The 14,572-nt window shown below is 45.5% G+C and overlaps 1 protein-coding gene and 1 non-coding gene across 2 annotated transcripts; one reads left to right on the top strand and one right to left on the bottom strand.

Moving 5' to 3' along the window:
- Positions 1-574: 574 nt before the first annotated feature.
- On the bottom strand, positions 575-647 carry TRNAV-AAC (transfer RNA valine (anticodon AAC)). Its single transcript has one exon. It is a non-coding gene; the product is annotated as a tRNA-Val (tRNA).
- An 8,971-nt stretch (positions 648-9,618) lies between these two features.
- On the top strand, positions 9,619-13,813 carry LOC133390149 (endogenous retrovirus group PABLB member 1 Env polyprotein-like). The gene is made up of 2 exons (XM_061638121.1): positions 9,619-9,660; positions 10,847-13,813. The coding sequence occupies exon 2, from the start codon at positions 11,938-11,940 to the stop codon at positions 13,015-13,017; it is 1,080 nt and encodes a 359-aa protein (XP_061494105.1). The 5' UTR covers positions 9,619-9,660; positions 10,847-11,937; the 3' UTR covers positions 13,018-13,813.
- The last annotated feature ends 759 nt before the right edge of the window (positions 13,814-14,572 follow it).

Genomic DNA, 14,572 nt, shown 5'->3' with positions numbered 1-14,572 from the left:
ATCCTGGGTTTTTAAGCATGATGGGAAATGTAGTTCCCAAGTGCCCCACTAAGAGTAACTATTTGGGTGCTAACAACAAGACGCTAGCTTCGGAGTCGGAATAGTCCGCTTGACTCTATTAGAATCTACATTGTAATTTACAGCATAAAGGAACGTCACCTTACCCCAAAGCTACACAAAATATTTTCCCAACGTTTCTTAGCGCTTTTGTGCTGTAGCAATGCTGACCAGAAGTGGGAAATAGGAAAAAAAAATCTAAACAGGACTGCAATCTGCATATATAATCACAATATTTATATGCTGACTTGCAAGAAATGTTAATCCAGTGTAGCCTATGTACCCTAATTGTTTCATATATAAAGTGATATGTTGAAAACGCTATTACAAATGCACATTATTCATTTGAAACAGACTAACCAGCCGGTTCCACACACACACACATACAATAAGCCTTTTTCAATTCGTACTAACTAAAACATATTTTAAAGCCTTTTAATTAAACGAATAAACAAGAATCCCAAGCCTGCGATATAAGCACTTCAAAATGAACTTTTTCAAGCGAAAGCAACCGCTGTGTTTCCGCCCGGTTTCGAACCGGGGACCTTTCGCGTGTTAGGCGAACGTGATAACCACTACACTACGGAAACCCTTACAATAAAGTTTATTTGAAATTGTCTTCTATATGTGTTGCAGCTCAATGAGTGAGTAGAGAAATATTAATGCAGGACTCGATGCTTGAGATTGAACTATTATTCCAAAAGAATCAGTATTGTCGCGAACACGCAAACCTGAAGACATATATGCAATGGACTTACAATCATATTGCTGCTTAGCAAAACTTCCTGTAAGTCCCATAACTAAAAAAGAACGCAAAGGCACTCTCCTACGCAGAAATCGTACCTATAGGGGCATGATCAAAAGCGTCTCGCTATTGACAGCTAAGCATTGCGTACTATTTAAAATCTGCATTTAGGCTGCAATCCTATACACCCCCAGAGGTAAGCACCATCGAACTCAATGGGTCTGAGTAGACCGCATACTTGAGTGTGCAGTTCACATCTTCGGCCCAAATAAATGAGGATTTTACACACACCTTGAGCCGTTTTTCCAGGGCTCAAGGAAGGAGGCACCCAGGGAGATTTTTTTTAAAAAAAACTTAAAATACCTAATTTGGTATTTTTTTAAATAACAGGGTAGAATAATTCTGATATCAAGGTCAACTCAGACTGCAGTCGTCTGCACTCTTCGCTGGGAGCAAGCCCCGTACTGAACGCAATGAAACTGACTTTCTAGGAAACATACCTAAGATTGAGCTGTTAAATCCTTCTCCGATGATTTCAAGGAAGAAGAAAAAAAAACCTTTGGGGACAGAAGCAGAATGAGAGGGGACAACTTGCCATAGAGCGGTGTGTGTAACTGGCACTGTGATCTTTCACATAGAAAAAGGGCGCCTTGCAGTGGTCTGTTCTATGCATTTAAGACGCACAGGTGAGATATTGTAATGGTACCTGCCGGAGAAAGAAGAGATGGCATCAGTAAAGACGGGTTTCTATAGTGGGTTATCGCGTTCTCCTAACGAACAGGGTGGAAACAAAGAAAGTTTTTTTGTCTTCTTCCTTTAAATTATCTGAGAGCAGCATGGAGAAAAATTTAACAGCTCAGTCTTGGGTATGTTTCTTTGGAAGTTAGTTTGTGTTCATTATGGGGCTTGCTCCCAGATAAAAGTGCAGAGGACTGCAGTCTGAGTTGACCTTGCTATCAGAATTAATCTGCTCTTTTATATGTGGTGTAGTGGTTAAGGTGCTGGACTAGAACCTGGGAGGAGTTGTTATGTGCCTTCAAATTGATGACGACTTATGGCGACCCTATGAATCAGCGACCTCCAATAGCATCTGTCATGGACCACCCTATTCAGATCTTGTAAGTTCAGGTCTGTGGCTTCTTTTATGGAATCAGCCCATCTCGCTTGGCCTTCCTCTTTTTCTACTCCCTTCTGTTTTTCCCGGCATTATGGTATTTTCTAGTGAATCCTGTCTTCTCATTATGTATCCAAAGTATGATAACCTCAGTTTCGGTTCAAATCCCCACACAGCCATGAACCTCACTGGGTGACCTTGGGTCAGTAACTGCCTGTCAGCCCCAGTGGAATGCAATGGTAAACCCCCTCTGAATACCGCTTACCATGAAAACCCATAAGTCAGGATCAACTTGAAGGCAGTCCATTTCCATTTTTATTTAAAAAAAAAACACAACCCAAATTAAGCATTTTAATTTTTTAAATTTCTCCCTGGGTGCCTGTGATGTTTCTGCTTATAGTGTAAATACGGTAAGTGCTGTTTATATAGAAGACATATGGTAAGTGGAGTGAAAGAGGAGGGGGGAGTACATGAGCAGTAGAATGCTGGATGATTGGCTGAGCGTTTGAGTGGCTGGGAGTATAAATGGAAGAATGACAGTTGAATCTGGGGGGATGTTAGCAGGGTGGAGAAGAAGGTGGTGGATGTTGGGAATGTGGAGAAAGAGGTGTTTGAGGGGGGAGGTCAGGAGTGGAGAAAGAGGGAGTTGGAGTTCTGATTAATAATAAGTCAAGTACAAAACAGGAATAGATGAAACCATACGCTTGTGAAACATTCTAAAACTAATCTTGTTATTTCTGATATTTAATAAATACTTATTTGGTTTACCAAAGGCCTGATCCTTGGCTGGGGGATATACATACCAGAAGGGAGGGCAAGGTAATTACCAAGGCTGAACAGAAACAGTATCTAATGGTGGCAGCGGTGAAGGGAGGAATAATAACAATTCCAGTATCCAGAGCAACCCAGAGTTGTATGCGTTATCTATAAAGATACAAGGGGGTTGGGAACAGCATAAGCACGCAGTCACAAAAGTAACCAGCTAGAGAGAGACTCAGGCAAAGTCTCTGGGAGTATTGGTTATAGGACGTGACTGGTGGTGCTGCCTAGCAGGGGGATCTAGTGAGATCTGTGCTAGAGCAGAGTGAGAAACCATATAAAGGACGGTCCGGACTGGTGGTATCCCTGGTGGTGCCTAGTGAAAGGCAGTAGCCACAAGCAGGTGGGAACCTGACAGGGAGAACCAGGGAAGGACGTCACAGTGCCTCCTTCCTTGAGCACAGGAAAAGGGCTAATAAATAACTTTAATAAATAATATGTAAATCATAAAAAACTCTATATGTAAAATTTTTAAAAAATCAATATCTTTCTATGATTGTTTCGTAATGTATAACAGCCAGTCGTATGATGGCAAACTGAAATAAGATCCTTGTTAATGCCTTCTCCCACCACAACAGACGTCCCTAGGAGCCAGTCGGCATGAAAGGTGGGAGCATTGGCTCCTGGAAAGTCTTCTCACTGGTTGACTCACTCTGATTGGCTCCAGTCAACAGGAAAATACAAGGAAGCATGTTACAAGACTCTTCTCAGTTACTAACACACTCCCCTTTCATGCTGACATAGGGACCCTGCTCCCAAAAAAATAAGGAGTCTAAGATCCCCTGAGGCCTTGGACGACTACTTATTTATTTATTATATTTTTATACTGCCCAATAGCCGAAGCTATCTGGGCGGTTCACAGCATAAAAAACATCCAGTATACAATTAAAAACATATATCAAACACTTAAACAATATATCAAAATAACTAAACATAGTTAAACACAGACAACTACAGATACAATCCTAAAATGTTAGGTATAAAAACGTATTAAATCAGTTAAAATATTAAGCTGTTTAAGATGTTAATGTTAAAATTACTAAAATATTAAGATTGTGAGTGATAGATGTAGGTGTTAAAAGTAGATGTTAAAATGTTAAAACGCCTGGGAGAATAAAAAGGGTTTTACCTGTCGCCGAAAGGATAACAATGTTGGCGCCAGGCGTACCTCATCAGGGAGAGAGTTCCATAATTCGGGGGCCACCACAGAGAAAGCCCGTTTCCTTGTTGTCACCTTCCGGGCTTCTCTCTGGGTGGGTCCCCGAAGGAGAGCCTTTGATGTTGAACGTAGTGTACGGGTAGATTCATATCGGGAGAGGGGCTCCATCAGGTATTGTGGTCCCAAGCCGTGTAAGGCTTTATAAGTCAAAACCAGCACTTTGAATTGAGCCCGGAAGCGTATGGACAGCCAGTGCAAGCGGGCCAGAATCGGTGTTATATGTTCACATCTCCGAGTTCCTGTTAGCAATCTGGCCACTGCGTTTTGCACGAGCTGCAGCTTCCGAACCATCTTCAAAGGCAGCCCCACGTAGAGTGCATTGCAGTAGTCCAATTTTGAGGTTACCAGTGCATGGACGACTGAAGCAAGGTTTTCCCTGTCCAGATAGGGATGTAGTTGGGCCACCAACCGAAGTTGATAGAAAGCACTCCGTACCACCGAGGCTACCTGTGCCTCCAGTGACAGGGATGGTTCTAAAAGAACTCCGAAACTACGAACCCGCTCCTTCAGGGGGAGTGCAACCCCGTCCAGAACAGGTTGAACCTCTCCCATCTGGTCAGGAGAACCACCCACCAACAGCATCTCAGTCTTATCTGGATTGAGCTTCAATTTATTCGCTCTCATCCAGTCCATTACCGCAGCCAGGCATCGGTTCAGCAGCTTGACAGCCTCACCTGAGAAAGATGAACAGGAGAAGTAGAGCTGCATGTCATCAGCATACTGGTGGCAATGCACTCCAAAACTCCTGATGACCGCACCCAGCGGCTTCATGTAGATGTTAAAAAGCATGGGGGATAATACTGACCCCTGTGGGACTCCATATTGGAGGACCCAGGGTGCCGAGCAAAACTCCCCAAGCACTACCTTCTGGAGACGACCCGCCAAATAGGAGCAGAACCACTGCCAAGCAGTACCTCCAACTCCCAGATCAGCAAGTCTCCCCAGAAGGATACCATGGTCGATGGTATCAAAAGCCGCTGAGAGATCAAGGAGAATCAACAGGGTTACACTCCCCCTGTTTTGTATTTCCTTTGGGTATGCCTTTTTAAAAACATAATGCCTTGTTTTGCTGTAAAACCCTATATAATGGGACTTTTACCTAATAAACGCGGTTCTCTCTCCCGACAGACTGTGGTCTGTGTGGTTAGAGACCCCTTTCTTGATCAAGCAAGTAATTGTCTGTGTGTCTGCTTTACTTTTGGTATCTGGCTGGACCACTAACAGGTAAAATAAGTGTACTAGGCTTCTAGCTCACCCTTCCGAGGAGAGGGGAGGGGGTATTTTCAATTTGTTCCTAACAATTGGTGCCGTGACTCGGATTCCACTGAATTCCGCTCCAGATTTTACAAAATATCAATAGGCGCCCAGAGAGCTGTCTTTTCTCTCTAGAATGGAGTTTTGTGAATCTGGATAGTGGAACAGCTGGAGTAACAGTAAAATTAAAAGAACTTCAGTGTCCACCAGATATCATGGGGCAAGGGAATAGTAAAGCATGTGTTGTTTGTCCTGTCAATATTATAACACCGTTAAGTTTAATGTGTAGGTACTGGGATGAAGGACGCCTTCCAGTCCAGGTGGGTATGAAGAAAAAAACCATGGTAAAATTATGTGTAAGAGACTTGCCGAAATTAACTGCAGTTGAGGCACCCTCAGCAAGTGGGCTGTGGCCTCGGACGGGATCTTTTGAACCAGCCTGCCTAGATGGGGTAAGGAGGCTGCTAGACAAAGATGGTCCAGCGCAGCTGGCTTTCTGGCACCTATGGCAAGTGGGGGCGCAGAACTGGCTTGCAGCTCGAATAATGGTAGGAAGAAACATGACTGACAGCCATCCTCCTCCTGGCTATTTTTCTGATGACACTCCCAGACGGCAGCCTACTGGCCGCACAGCAATTACGTTTACCTCGCCACATTCTAGCCCTCTGAATGATGGAACCCCTTCGGGGTTAACGTTCAACTCAAGTTTAAGAGTTGAAGGTGCGTCGTCAAAAAGGGAGCTCAAGGTAGACGGTAATTCTACTAACCCTAGCGTGGACCAAAGTCCCACGCAGGGGCCAGGATAGAATATGGACGTGGAGGGTCAGTCACCCACACATGCACACACACACACAAGCACACCATGTAACCACACTTTTGACACACCATCACCACAATCACAGCACCCGATCCTACACCAGATTCTCACTCAACAACCAAGACAACAGGACGGTACTGAATGTGTGAGCTCTACAACGGAACGTCGATTGTTACCAGCATCCTTTTGTTTTACCCCACACTCAGCACCTGTATCTGTTGCATGTCCCCTAAGTCTCAACCCTTGTCCCCACTGCCCCCAATCCTCTTTCCCTGCTTCCTCTCCTGATACCCCACGCTTTTCTCTTTTTCAAACACCCCAAACACCTCCGCAAGTTTTTACCTGTCAAGCAGGCTCATCTCTCCGATCCTGCGCAAGTCAGGAAGCGCAACAGGCACCAACAGCGTCCCCACCACCGTCAGCCGAAAGGATGCTTCCCTTGGTGGTAAACCAGCAGCCATACATCGATGCCAGTGGGGCCATGAAACACACAGCGCTTCCAGAATACAAAGCGTGGCTCGAATGGGACCTTCAGCAATGGAGTCAGCTGGAAGGATCCTTCGAGGAATCCCCTATTAAGATCCAGAATTTGTTAAGAAGATTGTTCAGTAGTCATAATCCCACGTATGGAGACGTTAATTATCTCTTAGACCGAATGTTGACAGGAGAGGAGCGAAGCCGTCTTTGGGCGCTTGAAACTGCCTGGGCTACTGAGGATCCAACAGCCAGGCGATCATGGGAAAGGAGAACGGAAGCAGCAGCCTTATGGACAGGTAATGAATGGACTGCTGACAGACACACGCAGCTCAGAACTGACCGGGAACGGCTTCTTACTCACCTAAAACAAATGGCCCAAAAACCACCCAACCAGACTAAGTTCCTGGCCATTAGGCAGGAATCTACCGAGGCTCCACATAAATTCTGGACCCGGTTGCTAGAAGGTGCACGCAATTACACCAATTTGAACCCAGAAAAGAAAGAGGATCAACCCACGTTGATTGCTTCATTTGTGCATCAAGCAATTCTGGCCATACGAGATTACTTTCAACACTTTCGGCCCGGATGGGGCACTGAGACGGTCGCTACCATTCTGGAAGTAGCAGATGTCGTGTGGGAGAATGAGAAGGAAAAATCTCGGAAGCGTGAAAAGAAGGAACAGTACCAAATGCTTGCAACCGCTCTTCGTGGTTCCTTAGGAAGCAGGTATCTCCGAGGGGGGAGAGGTAGAGGTTCCAGAGGTCGGGGACGAGGACAAACAGGTTGGGGGACCGGGAGCAACCAGGGTTGCTACCGATGTGGGGATCCGTCTCATTTTCGGAGAGACTGCCCACTGGCAGAAGGGAACGGGGTTCCGGATGGGTATGGTAATCCTTTTACTTTTGCAGATACCAGTGCACTGCCTCCTCCCCAGATGTCTCCTAGCGCGCCACCGCCTCAACAACAGATCCAAGCCGCCTGGAACCAGATTGGAATGCCACCCCAGAGACAGACTCAACAATGACTAACTGAACCTACTAATCAGACTGCTCATTCCTGGAAGGAGTTAGGAATGCTAGCGCTTCTGTTCTTGGCGGGCGCATTCCTTCTCCTTCCCCCTGCAACGGCTGAGCCCGTTATTTCAATGCATGTAGAAGGACTTGAATTTGCCTTCTTGGTTGACACAGGTGCAACTTACTCTCTTTTGAACAAGGCGCCAAATACATGGCTTACTGAAGATTCAAAACTTGCAATGGGAATGGGGGGGGTTCCACAGGCTTTCGCTGTTACAAAACCTTTACAAGTTGAGCACAAAGGACGAACGTTTAACCATGTTTTCTTGTTTTCCAGAGACTGCCCCATGCCTCTCATGGGGCGAGACATGCTTTGTAAACTTGAGGCTACTTTAACCTGCACTCCTGGAGGGGTGGGATTGTTGCTCAGTGTATTAGGGGTAAGGGATGCTGCACACACGTTAGGAAACATTACATTACACGAAGACTTGACGGGACTGCCTGCTTCGCTATGGGGAATAGGGGATACTGACGTGGGACTTTTGAAGTCAGTACAGCCAATCAAAATCCAGGTAAAGTAAAACCTTCCCCCTCCTCGCATTCAGCAGTACCCTTTGTCTCTAGAAGCACGGGAAGGAATCCGTCCCATTATTGAGGGGTTTATCAGAAAGGGAATTATACACCCCCAACGCACCCCATGCAACTCTCCCATTTTGCCTATCAAGAAACTCCCAAAGAACCCAGGAGATCCTGTTAAATGGAGATTTTGTCAGGACTTGCGTGCCGTGAATAGATTTGTTGTGCCCCTCCACACTGCAGTACCAGATGTGGCCACAATCATCAGCCAAATTCCTTGGGATGCTCAATGGTTCACAGTAATAGACTTAAAAAACGCTTTTTTAAGCATCCCTTTGCACCCAGAATCTAAATATTTGTTCGGCTTTGAATGGAACCATTGCAGTATGGTTTGGGATCGAATTCCTCAGGGATATCAAAATTCACCACAAATATTTAGCCAATGTTTAAGAGAAGATCTGATAGACTTCACCTCACCTGGAGGCTCTACTATTATTCTTTATGTAGACGATGTCTTATTGACCAATGTGACTGAGGGCAGATTGCGGGAAGATGGTAAGGCACTCTTACGTTATCTCCATTCTAGAGGACACAAGGTAGACCCAAAGAAATTACAATGGGTCTCCCAGAGAGTAAAGTACTTGGGATTCATATTGATGCCAGATGGCAGACAGATGGACCCAGAAAGGATGTCTGCAATACGGCAATGCCCGCTGCCCCGCTCCAAGAAGCAGCTGAGGGGATTTTTAGGCATCATTGGATTCTGTAGACAGTGGCTCCCTTCCTGTGGGGAACTCTGTAAACCTCTTCATGCTCTCACGGCTAAAAAGGCTGCAGACCCCCTTGTGTGGGGCCCCGAGGCGATAACAGCATTCCAGCAATTAAAGGACAGTGTGGCGACCTCAATGTCTCTCAGGCCATCAGACTACGGCAAGCCCTTTCACTTATTTGTGCACGAGAGGGAGGGGGTAGCCAGCGGAGTTCTGACCCAGAAATGGGGTCCTAGCCACTTCCCGGTAGCATTTTATTCACAACAAATAGACAATGTGGCAAAGGGCACCCCCTCCTGCACACGCGCTCTAATGGCGGCGGCGCTCTTAGTGCGAAAGAGCAAAAGTTTAACTCTGGGGCATAATACTGTTGTATGGACTTCTCATGCTTTACCAGCTCTCCTCCGCAGAGGCACAACCCAAATTTTTTCAGCTCAAAGACAACAACAACTTGAAGCAGAATTGCTGGAGGATCCAAATTTGGCCTTTGAGAGATGCGGTCAGTTGAACCCAGCCACCCTGATGCCTGATCTCCCTGCACCCTTGGACAACCATGATTGCGTGGAAGTGGTTAACTCCATCCTCCAAGTAAGACAAAATTTGTCTGACGAGGCGTTGTCCAACCCAGATCTGATCCTTTTCACGGACGGGAGTTCCTTCTATCTTGAGGGAACGCGGTATACAGGCTATGCTGTTGTTAATCAATGGGAATCAGTGGAAGCAGCCGCCCTCCCTGGTCGATGGGGCACACAAGCAGCTGAACTATATGCATTGACCAGAGCCTGCCAAATAGTGGAGGGTAAGACTGTTTCTATTTTTACAGACAGCCGCTATGCTTTTGGGGTCATTCATTGCCACATCCACCTGTGGAAATATAGAGGGTTTCTAACTGCGGGGGGGAAGCCTATTCAACACCTGTCTTTAGTGCAGAAATTGCTAGAAGCAGTTCAGAAACCAGCGGAAATAGCTGTCATTCATTGCAAGGCGCACACCAAAGATCGCGATCCTATAGCAATGGGGAATGCCCTAGCAGACATTACAGCCAAGAAAGCAGCAAGACTCCCTCTTTCTTTTCCTACACTGGCATGAATTACTGATGATTTCCAACCCACCACTTTAACGTCTGTACCCCCAAAGGAAACTCGAGCTTGGGAAGCGCTGGGGGCCAGCTACAGGAATGACTTGTGGGTTATGCCAGATGGAAGAGCCTGTCTACCTCGCTCCATGTATTTCGTGGCAGTTGCCTGGCACCATAATAAAGGAGGACACTATGGAACTCATGCTTTGGTAGACACGATATCCAGATTTTGGTACACACCTGGCATTCAATCTATATGCGCTGCAATCGTAAAAGCCTGTAGTCTGTGCCAGGCTAACGGACCGGCTTTACCAAATAGAGCACCACGAGGGGGGCGACCAGCAGCAGCTGCACCCTTCCAACATTTGCAGATGGACTTTGTTGATTTACCATCAGCAATGGGTAAAAAACATTTACTTGTTATTGTCTGCACCCTAACATCCTGGGTGGAAGCTTACCCCACTACAAATGCCACCGCACTCACCGTGGCAAAGTTATTGCTGAAGGAGGTCATTCCAAGGTTTGGGGTCCCAGTGACCATAGATTCTGACCAGGGCACCCACTTTACTGGACAAGTTTTAAAACATGTAGAAGAGGGCTTGGGTATCTCCCACCTCTTTCACACCGCTTACAGACCACAATCCACTGGAAAAACTGAGAGACAGAACAGGGAATTGAAATCATTTTTAGCAAAATATTGCCAGGAGACTAGATTAAAGTGGCCTCAAGCACTCCCTATCGTTCTTTTCCACATGCGCACCCGGCCCACTCGAACTCTGGGTCTCTCTCCCTACGAGTTGCTGTACGGTCATCCACCCTCCAAGGGTGGGGGCCTCCCAAAACCCGATGTGTCCCTGTTGGGGGGGGAGCATGTGACATGTTCTCAGTTTCTTTCTTTACACAACAGATTGCGAGCCTTGTGGCGCATGGCCAGGTACGCGCAAACGGTTCCGCTCGAAGACCAAGTGCACCCTTTCCAGCCAGGTGATTTCGTGTGGGCGAAAAAATTTGTCCGTCGCAGTCCACTCCTGCCAAGATTCAGCGGTCCTCACCAGGTTCTATTAACTACCCAGACGGCAGTTTTTCTGGAAGGGAGGAAGTCTTGGATTCATCACGCACACGTAAAGCCTGCCGTTGTAGACTTCAGCCCTGCGGAAGTACCGGACATGCCACCCCAAGACGGACAAGAACTTGTGGACTCAGAGGACAGAATTGTGCCAGCTTTACGCTTAAAAAGAGACCCCGTGACTGATCTATGGGCACCAGAGACTATCCCTTTCCGCACAGCTGAAATATCATGAACTATTTTACGCCTCAGGACTGTGGGGTTCTCTATTGTATTCTTTGTGTACTTGTGCAATTGAGCCTTGTTTTCCCTTCGTGTTGTCCTGATGGAATAAAAATATGCACGGGGGAGGACTACAAACCTCCTCTCGCTGGGATCCGAAATGGGCTGCCAAATCCGAAGGTACTGGGTGAGTGTCCAGATCCTTACCTTTACCATGTGCTTTTAACTCATAATCAACCCTTCACTGTAGAAATTGCAGGATGGAAAACAAGGTGTCAGAAAGCGGCTGTAGTTTTTCAACACAACCTCAATGGCTTCCTGGTCACTCAGTGTGTGAGGGCAGACATAGCATGGGCCATTTACTTGGCTGTAAATTGTACGCCAGCCACAGGTCTAACCAGAGCCTCAGCATGCCCCACATCACTGGACCCCAGATCTGTTCTTCAAGAATATTCTGTTTTTACTTATCGCAATTTGGGAACAACAGTACCTAAGTTTTGCATTGGGTTAGGGGAATATAATTGTTATATTGCTTTGCAAAGGAGCCAGCTCAACTGGTTTGCTCCCCCGAGTCTATCCGACTTAACTTCAAAGCCCTCTTTGAAGCCTCTCACTCTCCCATCCCTCACACTTCAAGGGGAAAGCTGGAAAGCAAATATTTTTCTCTCTCTTTTGGAAGCCTCAGCCCCACAAAACGGATCCTGTTACGTATGCGCCCACACTCCCCCTCATGGAGTTGCAGGGGTGCCCCTCATAGGCGCGCCCCTATCTTTAAAAGAAGTTTTAAGAACTGGCAACCAGCCAAAGAATTAGATGGTCCTTTGGATACCAGCGGGCCACTTCAGGGGGAAGTGTGCGTAAGTAGCAGCCCACGCACCAACATGGGGCTCTCCTGTAAATTCATTCTTAACCGGAGAAAGGGGGGCTCTTGGGGGGTTTTCAACAATGCTCAGTTACTTAATGCAGCAACCACAATCAATGACACATGGGTACAGGCTTGGGCTACCCTCATTCCCCAAGATGCTCAGAGCCCTGAATTATTCTCCTTTATTCTTTCATTATACACCAAGCCCACTCCCCGAGGATTGCGGTGGTTATGTGGCCATAGGGCTCAGCGGAGGCTGCCATCCCTAGTAAGATGGACTTGCACTTTGGGAAGAGTTATGCCCGGGATTAGAACCACTCTTTCTCTTCCTACAGCAAGGCACCGAAATCGAAAAGACACAGGGGAGGCAGTGTTGCGAGGATTTTTTCCACATTATGGGGCAGCCCAAACCTGTCAAGACCTAATTAAACTTTCTCAAGACTTTGAGGATTTTTTAAATGACACCACAGCCTCATTGCGAGATTTGACTAACGAGCAGGGACAAATTTGGACCATAACTTTACAAAATAGGTTAGGAATTGATTATTTATTGGCCAGCTCAGGGGGAATTTGTTCTTTGATTGGGAGTGAATGTTGCACTTCAATAACAGACAGGAAAGCTGATGTTTTGCAACATTTAAATCACCTCAACACAGTTTACAACGATGTAGAACGCATCAAGACCTCTTCTTCCTTCCCAAGCCTCACGGAATGGTTCAAGCAATGGCCTAGCTGGCACCAGATTTTACTTTACATTTTTCTTGGAATTTCAGGTCTGATTTCCTTATGCTGCTGTATACAATGTCTACCTAGCTTATTCTCCCTCTTTTCAACTCTTGGAACTCAGTGCCTGAGAAGGCCCCCTTTCCCTAATGACTTTTCTCTTCACAGCCGCTCTTTCATGCCCCGGAGTGACTTCTACTAGTAACAATAATGGTGCAGCTGTAACTCAAACAAGTCTTGTTTGAGTTTTAGCTGCATATCAGGGAATTGTTAGGAATAAATTTATTCTCGACCCCAAAAAGTTGCCCAGGGCTGTCAGGAGTGGTTTAAAGGAACCTACATTTCTGTCAGAACCAATGTTGCAAAGATTTCTGGAACCCAGAGAAATACAACTCAAAGTTCAGTTTCTTCCCTCATGAGAAAAACCCTCAAAGGCGCCTCTCTGACCGTAAACATCTCTGTAAAAACGAGATAAAATGTTTCCCTTCTGATGTTATTATTTCACTCTGTCTTAAAGTCACTATACCCATCCTGCAACATTGTAAGCTAAGTCAGTACAAACAAGACATTTTCTCATAATTTCTTGTACAATGTTTCCTTAAGTTTTGCGTAATATTGCTGACTATGTTAAGTTCATAAGCACAGTAGAAACATTTTTATCTCTTTGGTGTCAATCTGCCCCTTTTCCTCGCCTTCTTGTAGCTCTGATCTCACAACAAGTTTCCTTTTGACTGACAAGTATACAAATACGTTATCACAACTCTCGCCTTTTAGAATCAAAAGCAAATGTAACCATAATGAGCTAACGCGGTTACTTATCTCCATAAAGATGTAATATTGTATTTCCTTTGGGTATGCCTTTTTAAAAACATAATGCCTTGTTTTGCTGTAAAACCCTATATAATGGGACTTTTACCTAATAAACGCGGTTCTCTCTCCCGACAGACTGTGGTCTGTGTGGTTAGAGACCCCTTTCTTGATCAAGCAAGTAATTGTCTGTGTGTCTGCTTTACTTTTGGTATCTGGCTGGACCACTAACAGGTAAAATAAGTGTACTAGGCTTCTAGCTCACCCTTCCGAGGAGAGGGGACGGGGGTATTTTCAATTTGTTCCTAACACAGGCAGTCCATTTCATTTTTCATCTCATATAAATCCCATCTACCAGTTTCTTACATGTTTTCCTCCCTTCTGATGGTGGCTACAAAAAACAAGGGGAAAATTACAAAATGTATGATGTGTCATGCCTTCTGTTGGCTTGTACAGATTTCTCCAGTTGTTATTGTTCTGTGATCTCTACCCCACACTCTACCCCACATCTAGTGCTTGCTGTCTTTTGGTTAAACTGAGACAATTAATCTTGTAACTGACACATACACAGTTTGCTGTAGTTTTCAGTTACCAATGTGCACATTAACTAAATCCCAGTGCAAGAGGAACCTTGATGTTATTGTGCAAGCACAGTGGTCTGAATAAAGTCTAGATATAAAAAAATGAATTCACCATTCTAACGTATTTATCTAAATCTCATGCTTCTTTTGTTGAGTCTCAAGTTATGAACTGCTCCTATGAAAACGAAATTGGTTCACTCAATTTTTAACGTATTGTGACGATTTAAATGACTGGCATTTTATATTGTGTTCTATATTCTGTTGTGGCCTTTGACGAATACAGAAATGAAATTGAATGGTAACTGTGGCCCAGATATTATTCAAGCAGATCTATACATGCCCTGGTCTCCTCTCGATTAAACTATTGTA

This window comes from Rhineura floridana, chromosome 8, assembly GCF_030035675.1.
Source record: "Rhineura floridana isolate rRhiFlo1 chromosome 8, rRhiFlo1.hap2, whole genome shotgun sequence".
Classification (NCBI taxonomy): Eukaryota; Metazoa; Chordata; class Lepidosauria; order Squamata; family Rhineuridae; genus Rhineura; species Rhineura floridana.
This window is presented reverse-complemented; position numbering and strand designations above follow the sequence as displayed.